General features: G+C 50.0%; 1 protein-coding gene across 1 annotated transcript; it reads right to left on the minus strand.

The window, feature by feature from the left end:
* Window positions 1–854: 854 nt before the first annotated feature.
* Window positions 855–10,145, minus strand: LOC104536346 (E3 ubiquitin-protein ligase MARCH4; the record flags this gene model as incomplete). Its single annotated transcript, XM_010178927.1, has 2 exons — window positions 855–1,047; window positions 9,990–10,145. Coding segments are annotated over 2 exons (349 nt in total), but the record flags the coding sequence as incomplete, so codon positions are not given.
* Window positions 10,146–16,484: the final 6,339 nt, after the last annotated feature.

Consider the following 16,484-nt stretch of genomic DNA (forward strand, 5'->3'; position numbering starts at 1 on the left):
GCTCTCTGGGACCCTCTTTGCTTCCTGGCAGGGTCAACTGAACTGATGTTATCTGGTGGCATGGCTTGGGTGGACAATGCTCAGGAGCATGTTTAGAGGTGGCTGGTGTTCACTGGACTGTTTTGGTAAGCACCACTCTTTCAGTGCCTGCCTGATGAGTGCCTCTGCCTGAAGGTATCATCAGCTATGTCCCTCCATCCCGCTGGCCTGCACTGGGGCTACAGTTCGAGCTCTGAGGGAGACCCTGCTGGGGCCAGACTTCCAGCATCTGCTTTGCTGTCTGGGCTTGCTCTGTGTGGGGCAGCTTCATCCTCAGAGCTGCTCTGTACCAGCAACCTGAGAAGGACCCCAGGCTGGCCCATGACCTGTGCTGCCTGGGACTTGCAGCTTCAGGGTGGGCCAAAGAAGGGGCAGCCATCCCTGCCCAGCAGAGAGACTAGGCTGGGGAGCCAAGGGGTTGCATGTGGAGAGACCCTCCTGTACTCAATCATGAGGCAGTCCCTAAATAGCTATTCCAGAAAGGAAGGAGTTTCTTTCCCAGTGCTTCTCAAAAGTCTTACACTTCCCAGCCTTCCCCAGAGCTCCCTGCCCTCTTCTTGCTCTGAAGAGAGATTTGTTTCTCCTTGGGGTTGATGCAGGTCCCTCTGCCAGCCTAACCAAGTAGATACTCTGGGGCTGCCCAGATGAGCAGAGAGGACTTTAAAACAGACGTCACAAAAGCAAAGAGGAGGAAAAGCTGGGGAGGCTCAATCCAAGCTGAGCTGTACCGGCCGGCTCTCCACGCCGTCTCCCGCTCCTCTCCGCGGGTGAGCGGGTGGGCGACCTCAGCCATGCCATGAGATACAATCACCCACCTATACAGACAATGTCCATGAAGCCGTACATTCCATAGCAGATCTGGAAGAGCAGGTCCTGGCGCTGCCATTTGGCTGAAGGACTGAAGGTCGACCAGATGAGCCACGAGATACTGGCGATGAGGAAGAGGGAACCCAGGATGGCCGCTGCTATCTGAACCTTCTCAATGACTGTCAGAGAGATGGCCTGCCACTGCAAGGGGGGGCAGCAGGGAGAGGAGAGGGAGGAAGAAAACAGAGAAGAGATTAGTTACATGGGGCACATCACCGTTTTACATCGTGGTGGTTTTGGAGATCCCAAAAGGCACCTATGACTTATATGTGTGCTCTACACACAGACACTTTTACCTGGTCCACATCTGGGGTGGAACATGGCAATTGTTCACCAGTGCATGTCCCCGTGTTTCCTGACAGCATTGCTGAAGAGCAAATGGGGAGGAATCCCACATCTCACCAGGAAAGCACAGAGATCCAAGAAAGGCAGGAAGGCCTGGGAGCAAGACACCAAAAGTAACATCCCCATGACAGTGATGGCCATCACAGATCAGAACATTCAGTCGCTACCTCAAATGGAGGCCAGGCAGCATCCTTGGCCGGGGCATCCTATTACCATGAGAAGTGTCTCAGAGAGCCAAGCTTTCCTTCGATGGCCTCCCTGGAGCTGGCTCTGTGCCACTTTTTGAGATCTGACAGGATCACAGCACTAGGTAGGATCTCGCAGTGGCAATGCACATCCCACAAAACTCGTTACAAACAACACAAGTTGCTGCGGTCAGGACAACCTGCCTTTAGTTGATGACATGTTCAGGCTGTGTTTCAAGGTAAATATCGATACCCCTTCCTCAGAAGAAGAAAAAGATAGAAATAACTCCCCCAAATCCATTCACTAAGTCAAATAGCTTTGTATAAGCTACAGTATAAATAACCTAAGCCCAGACTCCTCTCTGTCATCTAGCACAAACCCTCTCCACTCAGATTTACATTGCTGAGAGAACTGCCCTGTAAAAACCAAGAGCAGAAATTGTTTTCTTTTACAAGATGTGGGGATGTGGTCTGTAGCCCCTCCTGCAATTCAGAAGTCAAACACGTCAACAGGCTGGGGAGAGACAATCTCTCCTAGCATCAAAGTATATAGGCCACCTTTAGCTGTGAGATACATGCCCTTGAAATCTCAGTGGGACTGGCAGAAGGATAAATAAAGGCAGACTATAACCTCCTGCAGGCATAAAGTATTCAGAGGAATTGAAAATGTTTAGCCTGGATTCAGCCCAGATTTAGCGTCCCTGTGAAGTGGCATCTCTGGTGAGCCCTCGGCACCCTGCCTGTCTGTGCAACATATCCTGGAACAGCAGGGTCACCCATCAAGCCTTGTCCCATCCTTTTGCAGGACAAGAAGTGAGGTCAGTTGCTGGGTCCCTCTTTAATGCCCATGCCACCCAGGAGTAACCAGTGGTTTTTGGGAGGTAGGGAGGACTTTGAACTCTGGTTGAAGGGCAAAAAGGACAACAGGTGACTTGCGCTGGTACAGGCATGCATGGCATTGCTACCAGCTCAATGACCACACCCTTGAACTGAAAGGACTCTCCTGCAAAGGGCTGCCTTTGGAGGGGAACTGATGAGAGCTTCAGCCCGAGGCTGAGGTCTGCAGGTTGCAACTGGAAGGAGATTGCCTAGCTTGGCTCAGAGGCGAGCTGAAGTGCTTGCCTCTGCCAGCTTTGCTCCTTGCCTTACATCCTGCAAGGGCCAACAGCTCTCAAATCACATGTCAGGGATGCACAGCATCAGTGAGGTGGGTGGTACCAGCTTATTTCCTAGTTGGCCACATAGTCTATAGCCATAAAGCTGCTAAATAGAAGAGATGTTGTTCCCTGCTGAGGTAAGATGAGGCTGAGCTAACCCCAGTCCCCTTCCTGCCACCAGCTCCAGCAGCTGGCCCAGTCAAAGGCAAACACCAAGGACACAGTGACCTCTTAAACAGCCTGTTCCCACTCTGCCATAGCCTGACCTGCTCCACACCTCCACCAAATCCAGCCACACCAGTGGCCCCTGTGTGCCAGGAGGAAGTCAAGGTAGCGAACAGCCCTTGTCTGAGGGTTGGGAGCTTGGTGGTGCCAGTTGCAAACTGGAGGATCAAGGCTGGGTTCAGGCGTGCTGGAGTCCGCCAGAGGTGCACAGCTGTGGAACCCCTCTCCTGTCATGAGACAGAGCGAAGGCCACTCAGCACTCATCATCCCCAAATCTGAGTTCTGAGGGTGGGCTCAGCAGCTATGCTGCCTTCTCATCAGCTCTTCAGCTTTGTTCTCAACAGCACCATAAGCAGGCGCAGGACAAATCCACAACTGGTACCATCAGCTCAAAGCTCCAGCTATGTGGCGGAGAGGGGAGGTGGGTATGTGGATGGGGTTGCACTTTCACTCCTGTGGCTTTCCCAAGACCTCACCTCCCCTTCCACCAACTCTGGCAAACGCTGGGGGGGTAGCAGTGCAGGGAGCCCAGGGCACAGCCTGGTGCTGCATGCGAAGCCTTTGCTGCAGGTCCCTTGTGCTGACCCGCGTGCGCCTGTGCCAGCCAAATCATTCTGCATCATTTCTCTCTCTCGAGGAGGTAATGGACTGGCTCCTCACCATCTGTCTGGCACACTGCAAGGCCTGTGGTGGCAACAGGTCCTTCCAAGATAGCAATTAAAGACAGAAAAAGAAGAAAAAGCTGTTTTCTACAACTAGCAGCCATGTACAACCAGCACCACTGTTTTGCGGAGCCTGGGAGGCTGAGGTGTAATTCTAAATATACTGTCAAAGTGGATGGGGCTCAGGGCACAGAGTTACACCTGAGTGAAAACTTTAAACCCTGCTCCCTTCACTTGGGAACAGAGAGGCCGAAACACAGATGAGGAGGCTGCCTGATGCTGCTCAGCTGGCAGCAGCTGCCGGGAAGTTTGCTACAGTGATAATGAAGAGGTTGGAGTCCATCAGCTGTGCCAGGGGGTCAGAGACTCTCCCCCAGCATCTGGCACTAAGTGACAGTGACACACACAGCAGCAGTCCTGACTCTGTTCAGAAGGTGGCACTGGGGTGTGATTACCCTCTGGCAAGGAGGTAAATGGGTCAGAGCTGAACACTGGGGAAAATAACCAGCTTGCAGAAGAATTTAATATTTTCCAGGAAAAAAAAAAGAAGTAAGTAATAAATGTATTTCCTCCCTGGCAACCCTGAGAACTGCAATTTAGCATCCTACATCTAGTCCAAGCCAGCAGTAACTGGAGTCATTATTTTTCATCTTTTAATTCCATTTTGCTACACATCTTAGGGTATGAGGTTTGCACAGAGAGAAGAAAAGGGGTAAGACAGAAAGGTCTAAGAGCTGTTCAGAGGTGGAACGTGCTGATGAATTTCAGCTGCAGGAGCTGAGCCTGATGCATCCCTGCACTGATGACCTCGGGAGCCCACCTCAATCACAGCAGAGCAGCTTTCAGATTTCATAACAGCCCTTAGGGAATCACCCTATCTCCTAACCCCTCCCTATCGTCATTATGGCCAGCAGACCAAGGATTTGGTGGGTGACCCTGTTGTCCTTGGGTCACTGCTAGAGCTGTAAAGAAAGGCCCCAGCAATGCCGCAGAGCCTCTTTACTGGCATGTAAACCCCAAAGCTCTGTCTGAATGCCTGGCTGCAGACACAGCCCCCTCCTTCCAAGTCTCCAGCTCAAACATTCAAGCTCTAGCAAGGTCACAGTATCAAGCAATCCCACCTTTCAGGAAGAGACCTAAAATTGAGCCCTTCTTTCCTCAGCTGATAATGACTGGTGAGTCCCAGGTAGCTGCTGAGCTGTACTGAAGTGTTCATTTAACAACCGGCAGCACACATCGTCAATCAGGAACGCGACCTTTAGGCAAGTAGAAAGCTCTACAGATGCTCTGCCAGCACTGAACAGGACAGAACTAAGGACTTGCTGGTACCAGAAAGTTAAAAGGCCCCTGCAGGATAACAGGAGCAGCTTTGTGAGCTCTGGGCTTACAACAGATTCAGAGCATGCCCAAGCAGCTCCATGCAATGGCTTTCAATCCACACTGGATAAAGGGCTCTGTCCCTCCAGATGACTGTTAAAAAATGCCCTCATTCACTCAGGAGCTGTCTGTCTGTCCTCTGCTACCATTGCTCTTGGCCAACTGCTTTGGGACACCACCCAGATGTGCCTGTGCAAAACACCACACCGTCCTGGACTGATTTCCTCCAAGTTTCCCCATCTTCCCCAAATCACAAAGCTTTGTGACCCAGATGCTTCAGAAAGAGTTTCTTAGGAGCCCAGGTCTGACATCTGCACTGACCTTAGCCAGGGGCCAGGCTGGGACCGGTGTGGGCCTGTCGTGTTGCTCTTGTTCTCTTGCACTGTTTCATAACCTACTTGGGATAAATTTGTTTCTGTGTTTGCTTCAGTGCTTCTGCTCAGAGGCTTATGAGTGAAAACCCTCACTGCTAATGTAACACAGATTAATAATGTCCTTAACTATAGTGTTTAAGGCCTGATCCGTATTTCCCTTTCTTTGGCACCAGCAGCCTCCAAAGGTTCCCATGCACCAGCACGAGCAGATCCAAGGCAGATATTTGCCTGCAGAAGATATCTATGTCTTACTGCAGCAGCTTGCTAGGAAGACTGCTCACTCAAAAAGCCTTCCTACACTCCTTTGAGAGCTCCTCCATGCCTGCCTCAGGCAGTTTGGTTTATTTTTATTCCTGTATCTGACACGTCCCCTTAGTACGTATCATTAACATCCTGAGCTGTGCTAGTCAGCGATTTCATTTACAGACCCAGGATCAGAATCAAGAAGAGGTTTCTCCTAGAAGGATGGAGTGGACCATTCCCAGCACTGCTTAGGTCTGGCTCTTGCCACACTGCTGTCCTGAGGCCCTGGCCACCCTCCTCCAATCATCTTTTGGAGGATGGCTTTTCTTTTTATAAATTCACCAAGCAAAGTTATGCCACTGCTGTGGCAACTTCACTGCTGTACATTTACAGGTCCTGTGGCTTATTCAGATACTGAAAAGCCAGCAGGGAGGAAGGAGGGTCCAGTAGGGCCATGTAGTAGAAACGTGTAGTAATGAAAACCCCTCTCCTTGGGGTGCCAGAGCATCTGGTAAGATTCAGGCCACAATACTGGTATCCTGGAAAGCCCTGGTTGTAAGGCACAGGCCATGAAGTCTCTCTTGCTGTGGCTGCACACACTCCTTGCAGGCCGCAGCTGGAGCTCAACAGGGACCAGCCAAGGCTTGTAGTCAACAAACTACAACAGCCAGTTGGGACAAGCAGATCGCAGTGAACCTAGATGAAGCTCCTTAGCTCAGGAGCTCAGGCTGAAGTTCAAGCACCCGGGGACCTCGGCCACTTCTCTTGCAGATGTGAGAAACCTGATGAAGAGGCGATATACTCATCAACTCTTAACAGAGCATCACCACAGTAAAAACAGAGCCAGAGGAGAACTAGGACCAGATCCCAACCCCAGCACTGAATAACTGAGGGTCTCTGGAGCTGAAACAACCCACAAGACACAAAAAGTCAGAGATAACAACTGTGAAGCAGAGTTCAACTCCCTGAGACTGCAGACAGTTGTAGGTCTGGGAAGGCTGGTTCAAATGCATCTTGTATTTGCTAAAATCAGAGTATCAGGGTGAATGTTGATCAGCAGTGGCTATGAAGGAGTTGAGATCCACTGCAGAGTCCCATCACAGCAGGTATCTACTCCACCATGTATCAACACCAGAGTGCCTGTAATGGTATCAAAACCCTGAGTCTTCAGGGCGTTTTTAGAATCATGGGCTTTGCACAAATACTGCAATGAAGAGTAGCATTCAAAGCCTCCATGCCCATGACTCCTGCCTCAATGACTGGCAGACTGAAGAGCAGGCAGATGGATGGACGGATGGGTGGATGGATGAATGGACAAAAGCTCTGGATCTTCTGGCTGCTCACAGCTGGTGGGATATTTTTGCTCATCTGCTGTTTGACTGCTATTTGGCAGCACAACTTTAATCTCTCAGTCTCAGCAGATTTGCGGTGTTGCTGCTTTGAGACCTTTGCTCTTAAATGCCTGCAATCCAGGGATGGGGGGAGGGCATTAATTCATAGAGAGGCATTCTGCCAGAATACCAGACTAAAGGCCTCTCTCTGGTATGAGACACCATAACAGCCTGAAGGCTGGAAGGAGTCTGTGTTAATTATTCATGAACCATGTTCCCCTGGCTGTAACTTCTCTGCCCACGCCATGAGTCTCCATACGCATCTGGCCCATACCATGCTCCTAGGTACTCCAAAAAACGTGCAGCAGATGTCAAAATGGGCAGAGGAACATGCAGATCCCAGGGAACATGTGGGTGTTGGGTGTGCTGCTCTGCTCAGACCAAGTGGACACGCTTCAAGGAGCCCAGGACCTGCCAGCTGCCTGGTTTTGGCTTTCCAGCAGTCTGTTACATGGGAGGACATGGATAGTCACAGAGGATAGGTAGGCCACACTGCTGCTTAACATCTAGCCAGACTCAGAGGGTCACCCAAACTGGCTTCATTTGACAAGGAGGTGAGGTTTGGTCTGGAAGGAACAGACAACCATGATTCCCTGCAGCTTTTGCCCTCCAAAATCTCTGCTTGAGAAATTCAGAGCTTTCTAGTTAGAATAAATCTGGGTAGAAGCACAGCAGATCCTGAGAACAAAAGCCAGGGACTATTGCTTTAGTCAGAGACATGCTGCATGTCCAGGTGGCTCCTGCTATGGACATATGTGGTGAAGCCCAAGCAGAAAGGGTGTTCTTCCCACCTGCACATGGTGTGGCATGCTGTTATAGCACATAGTGTCAGGGCACTGCAGCCCTGGGTCCTCTCTGTCTCCCTTTCCCAGCATCAGAGGATGGTGAGAGACACTGAGGAACAAGGGAAACCCTGGTGGTGTGTGGGGTGATGGGTTACGGGGAGGGGCAAGCCCTTAGTCCCTTTGGGAAGTCCAGGCCTGGTACATCAGCCACTTCCCACGGGATTTCACATATTGCTAGTGTAGCATCTGCTTCCCAGAAGTGCCTTTGTGCTGGCATCAGACAGAGTGCCTGAGCACAGAGCTGTAACTGCACACACACCGCATTTATTCCAGACCAAGCGGCTTTTCACTCTGGTTGCTTCTTCTCACCCTCCAAATCTTTCAGTGCTTCTGCAAGAAGTGTTGTGAAGTCTAAGCCAGTGATGTGAAGTCTCTGAGCCCAGGGTCTGCATGATCCTCTGGGACCCTCGCTCCTGGAGCTGAGCTCTCTAACTCAGTTGCTCCTGCCACTCAACTCTTGTGTCTGTGGCAGCAGATCAGGCCACTTTCTACCAGGGGAGCCCATAAGGAGCAATTCTTTGCACAGGCTTTTCAATGTGTGTGTCTGTGGGGAGAGAGGGGACGATGACGGGACTTTGTCCATGAATAGCTCCAATAAATTTTAGTGAGAAGGAGGAAAGCTACTGACCCATTGCCCTGAGCCACCTGAAGGTGTAGAGAATTTGGAGGTCATTCATTAAATGCAGTGCTGTGCTTGTAAAACTGCACCCGCAAATCTTCAATGCTGCTCAGCATCACACCCCCGATCTGAGACACAGGAAACATTAGGGCATTCCTTGACCAGCTTTCTAGAAATAAACAAACGCTGCTTTGTCCACATCTCCCCTCCTGTGTTTCAATCTGCTCTGAGTTACTAGAGCCAAGAAATTAAAATACTCTGGGTTTGGGGCTTGGGATTAAACTACCGATCTCTCCAGCCAACGGCACATGGAAAATTGAATCAGAAGCTGTAGGGACTTGCAGCAAGCAGGCAGTCTTTTTCCTTCCTCCCAGCAAAATTTCCCCACAATGCCCCACTAATTTCACTACTTCATTTAAGTCTGGAGTCCTAAAGGGCTGTCCCTATTTCCTCACTGTGGTTAATGGCCTCAGGCCTGGAGAAAGACACACAGTCTGGAGGAGAGAGAAGGACTTTGTATGCCCCCCTACTCCCATGCAATTGGGCACCATCACTCCTGTTAGAGAGCAGAGTGACCAGCAGAGAGCCAAAGCCCTCCACCAGGTGCTGGACAGACCAACATCCTCACAGACAGTGCCTTGCTCTCTGAACCGCAGCATGCTGCTGTAATGTCTCTCCGGTCCAGATGATGCCAATTAAGCAGGAGTGCCTGGACGTAATGTGGTTCCTTATATTCAAGGCACTAATGGTGCTCAACAAAGGCAGGCAGCAATTAGTCCATCTTCAGGTGTTGCCCTCGCAAGAAGTCAATACCTATTAAGGATAATTTATCCCATTTTTAACAGTCACACAGTTTTCCCCATTCTGAATCTTGATTTTAAATTACCAGCCTGCAGTGGGGCTTATTAAACCACAGTGCCTTTGAAACTGGAAGAGAAAGAAGGTGGGTCCTCCAATGCCTTTCACAGCCTCTTACATCATGATGTGCTTCACCTGCTGTGTGCACATCTACAAATGTCCACAGAGAATTGGGGTTGGAGAGACCAGGTAATCACAGCCAACACCCCCGTGCTGTGCCAGGATGTATTTGATCATGGGGGAGCAGTAAAGTGAAAAGGGTGGCAGGATCAGAGAGGAGAGCTGTAAGAGCCCTCCGTCCACCTCCTCCATCCCTCACACCAACAGAGTGGAGGAGGCCCAGCAGGAGATTGGGGTTAATGGCACGACTCTAGACACAAGGTGTCTCAAGATGCTGCTCTGCCACAGACCGTGTGCCCTGCTGTAGCAAATCCCATGGCTCTTTCATCCCCGTCTGCCCCTGGGGACAGTGGCACACCTGAGTCTCCAGTGGATGAACACACTTGAAGGATTGTGAGGTGTTACAGCATTATCATGGTCACGCTGGTGTTTTCAACGGGAGGAAAATGAATGTGAGAACTGCCACAGGGAAAGGGCAGACATCCGAGAGATGCCACTGGTACCACTGAGCAGAACATGGGGCCTCTTTGGATCAGCCTCTGACAACCCTTTCTAAGTGTCTCAGAAGCACAGATCTTTGTGCAAAGGGAAGGAAAACCCACACAGCTAAAATCCAATTGCTCCCAGAAACAAAAATAGAAATGAGAATAAATAGACTTTGAAATGTCTCTAGTACCTTTACCTGCAGAGGGTTCTTTGTGCTTATGGCAATGACATGATACTTGTAGTAACACAGCTCACAGCTCCAGCAGCCTCTCTCGCTAATCCATTTGATCAGACATGGCTGGTGCGTGCACTTCACCGATCCATCACATCGACACGGGCTCAGCAACTCCCCCTGAAAAAGAGAGACAGCATCAGCGAGGATCCCCTCCCAAAATCAGGCCTAAGCACGGCACAGCAAGGCAAGGCACAGCACGGCACAGCAGAAGCTGGTGCTGGTCAAAATGCTCCATCCTCTACCTATTTGCTTTTTGTTCCTTTTGTTCCTGGTTTGGCTCAGGTAATCGTGCTGCCTTCTCCCATTTTCCCTCTAATAATTCTTGGCTGATGTGAACAGAGATTGACAGGGATGTAACAGTCAGAAATACTTGGGTCCTACTTTTTTTTTTTTGTGGAAAGACACAGCTGGGTAGATGAGAGATGCCTAATCTCACCGCTGAAGGAAAAGCCAGATGAGCATAGCTCTGCCTAGACACCAGAGGACCCACGCTTGACCACAACGAGTGGGCACAGTTCTGCTGGCAACCAGATACCACTGTTTAACTGCTCAGGCTTCTGCCTCTCTGCTACCTGTCTTGGAAAGCAAGGCTGGTGGTGGGGACAGCTGGGAGACAGCCTCTGCTGAAGGCTGGTGTCTTGCTCAACCCAGGGCAGCTTCCCCCAGCCCAGATGGGCAGAAAGGGGAACACAGGCCCATGGACTTTCTGTGGAGGCTGGCAAGCAAGATGGAGAACAAATTATGTCCTGGCTTGTGACACACAGACATTTATGAGTGGTGGCCGAAACACTGAACCTCCTGGCTTGGTCTTTTGTTTCTGGTGTAGCTTTAAGCAGGGTATCAAGGAAACCCCAATATTATTCTGATCCATCAGTTATTGTCCTGTTCACCACGGGACCAAATTCCTCTCTGCACACACAAGCTCAGGAGTTCGTTTTACAGTCATTTGCTATTGCTTATTTAGGGAAGAACAGAGTCATTACATTTTATTCCCCACCTCTAAGCTAGACCCCAATAGCGTATTTAGCTGTGCTCCGAGATTTAAAAGCTCTTAAAGGCAGAATGAGAATACCTATGGCATGGGAAATGCTGGCATCATACCTTCCGTGTTGGGGAGAGGATATTTCCTCTTACACCCCTAGATCAGCCTCATCACTACCACCAATGGAGCACCAGGGTAACAGATCCTAGCATCTGAGGCTGCTGGACACAGTAAAAGACATCCATCCCAGCTGCCTTGGGTTAGGAAACCAGATCCTGCTCTTGCTAATCCTAGTGGGAAGCTGTCTTAACTTTCAGGGTACCTTATGAGGTCTCAGGATCTGAGAAACTGAGCACCATGCTCGGCAAGAGTGATACTTTGTTTACGAAACCTAATGCAAACATGTTAATAATTTCATTTGCTTCAGCTAGGTGACCTAGAAATGTCATCTTCCATGAAATTTTAGCAAAACTGTAAATAACTATTTATGTTACAAAGCCAGACTCAGCTCTGTCTGTCCCTGGTTTTCATTACATGCTGGGAGGGATGCAAAGGAAGAGAGGAAGCAAGGAAGGTTGTAGGATCGTGAACCTTTTTCACCTGGCAGGGTGTGACAGGACAAGCCAGGAGATGGGAAGCAGGGAAGGGTTAGCTGGGAGGAAGGTGTGTATGGGAAGGAGCACTGACATTCGGTACTCAAACTCCCCACGTGAAGTGCAGTTTGAGGGGATCAGGTTTGTCTGTGCATGATTGTGCCCCTTGTTGGGGTTGGAAAGCAGAGGTGTGGTAAGGAACCTGCATGAGCACGCACTGCTGGCCAGGATGCAAAAGAGGAGGGATCAGGGCTTAGCACAGCTCCTCTGCTCCCCAAATCTCTTTTGCACCAAGAGCTAACCTGGTACAAGGACTGCTGTTCTGTGCCTCTGGTCTGCCCTCCTCATCTCAGTCCCTGCTGCTTTATTTTCTCAACATCTTCACTCCTCAGTACACAAGTGTGATCCCAGCACCAAGCAGGTAATGCAGAAACCTCCCCAACCTCTCAGCTTTAAAGCATCCCTGCCTTTCCACCTCGCCGGACACCTGGGTCTGCTGCAGGACTCAACAGGGTGAGTGAGGGACCTAGGTTTTGTCTAATGAGCAGCTGGAGGCACCAGTGATGAGGGATCAGGAGTGGGGCAGAACAGAGTAGGAACTACGAGCAACAACCTCCAGGATAAGGCAGAGGAGAAAAGCTCTAGCTGTAGCCTGGACTCACATTGGCTTCTTGGGCTCTGTAACAGATGAGTTTAAAAAGTCTGAGCTTCTCTCTTCAAAGCCAAGAGATGTCCATAAACATCCTACACTGCCATGGCGACCTGGTCCCTCTTCCCTAATTGGGATGCTCCAACCCAGGCAGTCCTGTCAGCTCCTGCAAGAGCTCAGGACTCAACTGTGGAGATGAATCCCCCAGTTTCTTGTTTTTTGCAAATCCAGCAAAAACCTGATTTATCGCATTTTCTCCAGCCGTGTGAAATATTATATCCTTGCATGTGGCGCACAGCTATTTTTGCATACTGTGAAGCCCAATTCTGTCCACAGCAGGCATTTGTAAAACACTGCCACATGCACACATGCACACACACACTGCCCTACCAGCAGAAAAATAAACACCAGGGGCGTATTAAAGGAATAAATCCTGCGTACAGCAAAGGACAAGGAGTGTCCTCACTGGCTGTACAGTGAGCTCAGGAGCAGTCCATTGGCTGTGATACGCGTGAAGGATTGGCTGTGCAGAGACCTCTGCTAAAATCTAAATGCATGCAAAAGAAAGCCCAGAATGAGAAGCAGATCACAGCAATTAGAGATGGAAATTAAATCCCCATGCCCATTTCAGTAGGTTTGTAGAAGTCAGCTCTGCACAACATATTCTCTAGTGCTTCAAACAACAGCATTCCCACCAAATTCCCTTTGGGGACTGCTCTCCAAAGGCCCTTTGAAGGGTCTACTTTGCAACACTTATTTTTGCCATTTTCCTTTGTAGTTTTACAACCCATCACTTGGATCAGCCTAAGCAGCATTTCTGCTTCATCAGCAATGACTGGAGAAATGCTCCCCGGGCTGCAAGCTTCATCCTCAGCTTGCTCCGTACTGTCTTGTTCCCCTGAAACAACCAAGAAGGTTTAGGACTCAGGGCACCTGTCTTTTTTTTTGTTGTTATCCAAGTCTAAATTAGGGTTCATGTCAAAGGTAAAAAAACAGAGTTAACAAAAAGGGAAGCATGGCTCTGGCTTCAGGCATAACGTGCTCAACATATGGGTGAAATACTCTTCCCTATATATTATTATTCTTCCCTACTTCTGGGAAGAGTGATACATTAAGCAATTACATATAATATTCTTCCCTATTTCTGGCTGTGATGGGAGCTTGTCTCTAGGAGCAGCAGCTGAACAGGAGGACGATACTGCTGGAGATGGACTGGGAGTGTGGGTCTGTTCCAGCTCTGTCCCCTCCTTATGAATTCCCAATCTGTGCCCATAGCAATACGTCAAAGTGGTTAATGATTATCTGGCCCTGCTATTTTAAGCCTACTGGGAGGAGTTCTGAGAAAGGCCAGAAAAAAAATTATTGCCAGCGTGCGCTTCTGGTGCTCAGTGTATCTGAAGAGAAAACAAGGACGTCAGGAGCAGCATCACCCCTGTTGCGTGCTGGTGACAGTGTTTTGCTCGGCTGTTTTATCTGTCATTGATCAGTGCTGGGAGCCCATCCACACATTGCTACCAAAGCTGCAGCTGCTCACCCACCAGCAGGAGGCCATGGGATGTGTTTTCCAGGCCTGTCCTTTTAACTCTAAATTAACTATAGCAAATTTGCCCTCTCGGTCTCATTTGAACTCAACGGGGCTGGGGATGATGGTGTCATTGGGCCAGGACCTGGTCTTCTGTTGTTTCCCAGCTCCAGTTGTACTGACCCATGTCTGTCACGTGGGCTGCTTCTGAGCACCAGCTCAGGTGGAAAGAGCCACGTTAGCAACATCCCGCTACCTCAGCTTTTAAAGCAAACATTTTGAAAACCAGAGCAAGCTGTACGGCAGACTGGAATGGCTGATGGTGTTCTTAACATCTGCAATTTTTCCTCAACTGTGTGTTTTCCCTGCTTAGGTCTACAGAGTGGCATCGGTCACTAGCATCACCCCAGGCCAGAGCAGGGCAGTGAGAAGAAGCTGAAAGAGTCATCCACATTGCGAGGGCTATGAGATATACTATCTCTCTGGGTATGCCCATGCAGCTGCCACTGCTCATGGGAGTAGCTGCATGCATGGATCTGACCACTAGAATTTATCTGAGTTTGTCTTGTTTGGAAAAGGAAAACAGGAATATTTAATTTCAGGTCTTCAACTGAGTTTCCTAAAGACACTTAAATCTTCACATTGAATTTAAATGCAATGGGAAGTTTTATTATGGCAAATAAAGACCAAATTATTTCTATATTAGGAACATAATTACAGAGGAATTAAGTCTGATGGCAAAGAGAAACCCATTGTTACAGAGCCGGTAAACTTCAATAAACATGTGTTACTGTCAGCATAACACACACATTACTATCAGCATCTCAAATGCTTCCTGTGAGTACCTTCCCATGTGCGAGCACTGTGCAACAGGCTGAACCAGCAACAGGCAACAAGGGACATGTAGTAAGCACCTATGAATAGGTACATGTAAACTGCATTCAATTATCCAGCACTGGCATGTATCTCCCATGGTGCTGGAACAGCACAGGACACGGTCATGCATGGGCCTTGGTGGTGGGGTCGCATCTGCCCAGGTGTCCTGGCAGAGTCAGGCACTGACCCCAATCTCTGTGTTGGCAGCAATTTGCCAACAGACTTTCCTTAGGGGGGAACCCCTGATCGGGCACATCCCTAAAACCTGGGGAACCTATAGGAAAACCTATGCAAGTGATAACAAAACGAAATCACCTCGACTTTGCAGCTCCCTTCCCTCCCCCAGGTGCCACCACTGCTGCCATCCCACCTCCATGACCAGGACTGGCTCATCCCAAACTCCCCTGCAACACCAGGTATCCCTGGTGCAGAGGCAGCACTGCCCCTCACCAGGCAAATTCCATGTGCCCCGGGGGGCAACAAGTAGCCCTGGCCCCAGCAGCAAGAAAAAATGTAGCCCCAAAAAGGACCTGAGAAAAATCCAGCTCTGGACAATTATTTCTGTTGTTCAGCCATGGCTTTGAGTCTGCAGCTGCCTGGCTGAAGTTTTCAGTGTGGGATCTTGGCCTGGGAGCTCCCTGGGGCAAGACCATATCTCTGTGGAGCTCTGGCACAGCAGAGGCATGGGTCCCTCTCTGAGGCTCCTCATCCCCATGGCAGTACAAGTGAGCAGCCACAGCCGGGCACTACAGCACAGGGGCTCTGAGACGGGTGTGAGGGGGCACAGCTCTGCTTTTCTGTGGTTTTCTGCAATTTTCTATGGATATTAGCTATTCTTGCAGTCCTGCGAATGGGGCTCTTATCTACAACAGGGCAATGACTAATCTAGCAACAAAACACAAGCATCCCTCTGCCTACAGTCTGCGTGCAAGCAGAAAGGCAGCTCAGCTTTAATGCACCCAGTAAAACCACCACGCATCCCTACGGGACCATCAGACGTATTTTGAGGGCGTCTGGAAATGTGGGCGCTGAGTAGGAGAGGGATATGTCTCACACAGTCCTCAGCTGAGACCCAATGTTTGTTTCAGAGCGAGTCCTGTCTGAAAAGCCATCACATCTGCAGAGCTCCCGATCCTCCGAAAACAGCACAAATTGCCTTTCCGCCCACGGAGGCTGCTGCTGCAGCACCTGTGAGGAGCATCAAGACTGCCACGCTGCTCAGGCTTCTTCTGCACCTCTCTGATGGAAATATGAAAGGCTGCAGGCACAGCAGGGGGGAGGGCAGGGTGGGACCTGCTCTGCAGCCTCCTTCTGCAGGAAAACTCATCCCACTGCTGCCACAAGTGACGTGACTTTCTGGCTGTGCAGCTGCTGCCCACAGCCTTCAGCTTTACCACGGCCAAGAGGGAATCTTAAGTCATCTCTGCTCCTTCTCATCTCCAGCCTTTTGTGCCTGTCACTGCTGCTGAGACAGATGGATGGATGGACAGACAGCACCAGGAGTGGCAGCTCAGAATTTGGGAGCAGGACGGAGAACGGGGAAGGAAGGGAGACTTTCTTTTTTCTGAGCCTTGTTGATCCTCACAGGGTTTCTGGGACCTTTTGTCACTGCAGATCTAAGGGACCATCACCCCATCTGGTTCGCCCACCAGGGCATCAGTGAAGCGAGCCCATGTTTTAAGCTGAAAGATATTTTTTGACTAAAGTGGATGACTCAAGAGGCACAGCTCTGTCAGTGGCAGACAGCAGGCAAAACCCTGGTGCCCCCATGCCCTGCAGTGGTGCGGGGATTTGGGGGACAGGCATCTGGCCAGTACCCATCTCAAAGCAGTTC

The sequence above is a fragment of the Mesitornis unicolor genome, unplaced genomic scaffold (assembly GCF_000695765.1).
Source record: "Mesitornis unicolor isolate BGI_N332 unplaced genomic scaffold, ASM69576v1 scaffold1002, whole genome shotgun sequence".
NCBI lineage: Eukaryota > Metazoa > Chordata > Aves > Mesitornithiformes > Mesitornithidae > Mesitornis > Mesitornis unicolor.